This window comes from Myotis lucifugus, unplaced genomic scaffold (genome assembly GCF_000147115.1).
Source record: "Myotis lucifugus unplaced genomic scaffold, Myoluc2.0 scaffold_144, whole genome shotgun sequence".
NCBI lineage: Eukaryota > Metazoa > Chordata > Mammalia > Chiroptera > Vespertilionidae > Myotis > Myotis lucifugus.
Window position 1 is genome coordinate 3,230,625 of NW_005871192.1, and position 4,138 is coordinate 3,234,762.

The 4,138-nt window shown below is 47.4% G+C and overlaps 1 protein-coding gene across 1 annotated transcript in view; it reads left to right on the forward strand.

Annotated features, from left to right (window-relative positions):
- Window positions 1-1,878, forward strand: part of LOC102417622 (protein LSM14 homolog A-like) — a 7,502-nt gene extending 5,624 nt beyond the window's left edge. The window contains exons 2-3 of the mRNA XM_014460874.2: window positions 488-1,039; window positions 1,217-1,878. Coding sequence (XP_014316360.1) covers window positions 488-1,039; window positions 1,217-1,761 — 1,097 coding nt within the window. The 3' untranslated portion in view covers window positions 1,762-1,878. The remainder of the gene's footprint in view (window positions 1-487; window positions 1,040-1,216) is intronic.
- Window positions 1,879-4,138: the final 2,260 nt, after the last annotated feature.

Sequence of the window (4,138 nt, forward strand, 5' to 3'; positions counted from 1 at the left end):
GACTCTGTATTAATCTTTTATTTTTTTCTGCTTGCTAGCAGAGGAGTTAAGATTACTCCCAGTCAGATAGAAAGTTTTATAGAATATGCATGTCAATGGGTTCCTGAGGATGGAACTGTTAATTTAACAACTTGGACTAAAATAGGAGAGCAATTTATGAATTATCACACCTTCTATCCGCAGGACCAGAAGGTCCCGGAAAATGCCTTTTCCCTCTGGAATTTAATTCGTGGCAACTTGGCACCAGAGGCAGAAACTATTGAACGTTCTCAAACTTTAAATAGTCCCTCGGATCCACCTAGAGAAGACACATCATTATTGTCTCCAGCTCAATCTAAGAGCAATTTAGCTATGCCTACTGATCGGAAGGAGAATAAATATCATAAACATGATCATTGTTCCTTTCCAGTCAGTAGAGAGGAGAGAGGCCCTCCCATTCAAAACAGGCTCCCTAAATTGGAAAGGAAGCCTAAACCAGGTTCTCCAGCTGGTGGTGGCGCCATTAGTGGGGACACCCCATACATCAGCAGCAAGATCAGCCTTATCTCCAAGGCGGAGATCCGCTACGAGGGCATACTCTACACCATCGACACCGAGAACTCCACCATAGCTCTCGCCAAAGTTCGGTCCTTTGGTACAGAAGACAGACAAACAGATTATCCAATACCACCTCGAGATGAAGTCTTTGAATACATTATATTCCGTGGAAGTGATATTAAAGACCTCACTGTTTGTGAGCCGCCAAAACCACAATGTTCTTTGCCTCAGGACCCAGCTATCGTTCAGTCTTCACTAGGCTCATCTACTTCTTCATTCCAGTCAGTGGGTTCCTATGGACCTTTTGGCAGGATGTCGATGTACAGTCAGTTCAGTCCAAGTTCATTAGTTGAGCAGCAATTTGGTGCTGTTGGTGTTGCTGGAAGCTCCTTGACATCCTTTGGAACAGAAACATCAAACAGCGGTACCCTGTCCCAAAGTAGTGCAGTTGGTTCTGCCTTTACACAGGATACAAGATCTGTAAAAACACAGTTATCTCAAGGTCGTTCAAGCCCTCAGTTAGATCCTTTGAGAAAAAGCCCTACCATGGAACAAGCAGTAGAGACTGCCTCGGCCCATTTACCTGCTCCAGCACCTGTTGGGAGAAGGAGCCCTGTATCAACCAGGCCTTTACCATCTACCAGCCAAAAAGCAATAAAGAATCAAGAGCACAGGCGAGCTGATATACACAAAGTTTCAAGACCAGAAAATGAGCAACTTAGAAATGATAGCAAGAGACAAATAGTTCCAGGTGCTCTTTCAGTTCCAAGGAGAGGGTGTGGGAGTCATCGAGGTGGCAGGGGAAGATTTGGTATTCGGCGAGATGGTCCTATGAAATTTGAGAAAGACTTTGAAAGTGCAAATGCACCATTTAACAAGGAGGAAATTGACAGAGAGTTTCATAATAAACTTAAATTGGAAGTTGAAGATAAACTTGAGAAACAGGAGAAGCCTATAAATGGTGAAGATAAAGGAGACTCAGGTGTTGATACTCAAAACAGTGAAGGAAATGCAGATGAAGAAGATCCACTTGGACCTAATTGCTATTATGACAAAACTAAATCCTTCTTTGATAACATTTCTTGTGATTATAATAGAGAATGGAGACCGACCTGGGCTGAAGAAAGAAGATTAAATGCTGAAACATTTGGAATCCCACTTCATCCAAACCGAGGCCTGGGGGGGTACAGAGGCAGAGGAGGTCTTGGTTTCCTTGGTGGCTGAGGGCGTGGTGATGGTAGAGCTTGTACCTCCACCACCCCTCAAGGATTTTGTAGTGGATTCAGAGGAGGTCGTGGGAGCAGGGAATTTGCAGATTTTGAATATAGGAAAGACAACAAAGTTGCTGCATAGTCTACAAACAAGTCTTTGGAAATAAGTGAATTAACCTAAAGCCCTCGTCAATAGAGAGACTTACTTACAGGAAAATGGAAGGGACCTGATGTACCTTTAACCTGGGGGAGAGGATATGCTTGTATATTTCCACAGGACGCAGACTCACCTGAGTGGATTCCAGACTATCTAGTCCAACCTTATGTCTCACCGCCCCCCGTCTCCGCCTCACCCTAGTACACCTGACCAGTGCCCATTTGCAGCAGATGTCCAGCCCTGAGCTGGAACAACCTGTCCATTGGGAGGATCACATGTGCCTCCTTTTTGTCTTTCCATATGTCCCAGCTTTGCCCCACATCTCCTTTCCTTTTCCTTTTTCTTTCTTTTTTTTTAAATCTAACTACTTGTTTGCTGGTTCTTTGGCCTTTCTCCTTCTCTCCTGAACACAGCCTTTTCTAGAATCTCCCTACCCTACTGTTCCAGGAAGGGAACCTCCCTTTTATGCCGTGACTAGGGGTGTTTGGTATATGCCCCATACGTGGAGTTGTCCTGTGCCAAGAGCCTGACATCCTGGGCTGAGAAAGCCCTGTCCCGGGACTCTCCTTTGTCCTGTATTGGCCCCTCTTACCCTCATGTCAAGAGGGACCCTCTTCTTACAATCCAATTGCCCATAGCTGTTGCCTGAGCTCTCTGTTCATGCTGAGGTTGAAGCCTCATGGTGGCATGGATCTGTCTCTCGCCCAATGGTGTGAGCTGGGCCCTCCCTGGAGAAGAAACCTGGGTTCCCCAAGATACGTGATCAATGTCAGGGCCCCGCCAGCAGGCGAGGGGATCCCAAGGCAGTTGCTTGGTGTGGAGGCCACAGGGGCGTAGGCTACCAAGGAGACAGAACTGAACCTCACATCACTCTGCTTGGCCCGGAGGATGGCTGGTTAGTCAAAGACGGGTAAGATTCCTCAGGGAGGAACGACCTAAGACAGGCACAGTCGCAGAGGGGCCGGCTGGAGAGAACTTGGGGGTCAACAAAGGTGGGGTACAGATCCTCACCCCCCCAACTATGCAGGGGCTTGAACACTCGCCCCTTCTGAGGGAGGTCTCCTGCCCCCATGGCTGCTTCCCGCTTCCCACGCCCAGCTCAGATCGGGACCCAGATAACAGAAAGAGACTTGGCCCAGCTCAGATCAGGACCCAGGTAAAGACAGAGACTGGCTGACAGCAGCTGCCCTCTCACTGCAACAGGACTTGTTTCCCATTTCTACCTTGGACCACAGGGAAAGGGGCAGCTGAAGGAAAGGGCTGTGTCAGGATGCTGCCTTCTTCCCTTTCTTCTCCTTCTTTTTTCTAAACACTTCCATGCCTTGTAGTTCTTTTGCTTTCTTTTCTTTTTCTTTCTACTACCCTCCATCCTCCATAACAGCTGACCCAGAGGACACAGCTTACTCCTCCTTGGACACCAACACCACCATCAAGCATGGCCGTGATGGACCCTTTGATGCTGCCCTTCAACTCGCTGACACTTCGGGAAGCCCATTGCCAGTGACGCCGCCCACTAGCCAGACCAACAAAGACAATCAAACCACCGACTTGAGGATAGCTGAAATCTCTTGACTGAAGAGGCCGGCAACCTCCTAAGGAACAGGGCTCCTTGTGCGCTTCATCCACTATGTTTATAGCTATGCTTATTGTCATTGCTTGCCAGTCTTCTTCCGAGGCTTAAACAGCCCAATCTGAGAGGTGGCCACTGATTTGCATGCGCTATCATTTAAAAAATAAAAAAGGGGGAATTTGCCGGGAGCTGGTCCATCCTTGCTGCTTCAGGAAAGAAACATCTGCACAGCATATGTTTCAAGGGACCTGGCATATATAGAATACTGTTCTTAATATGTTTGCTCCCTTTAGCGCCATGTGTTTTAAGCAAGGTCACCTCTCCGAGAAAGGTTGTTTCCCCAGGTGGGGATCTTTCCCTGAGGTTAGGGAGGGGATACAACCCCTTAATTAAGTGCCAGGCGGGTAGTTAAGCTACATAATCTTTACTCCCTGGAATGGAGATAAGAAACGCCCTAACCTTTGTAATAGAAATTGACAGGATTAAAATCGGCTGGTATAAATACGGATGTAACAAGACAATAAACATCAGATCCTCATCAGATCCTGATCAGTTCCTAACCAGAACTCCGACCAGAACTTTGGCTGGAGATCCTGGCTATAGGTCCTGACTAGGCTGCTGATCAACTGAAGGCTGTCTTCGTGTCATTCCTTCTTCGCCGAC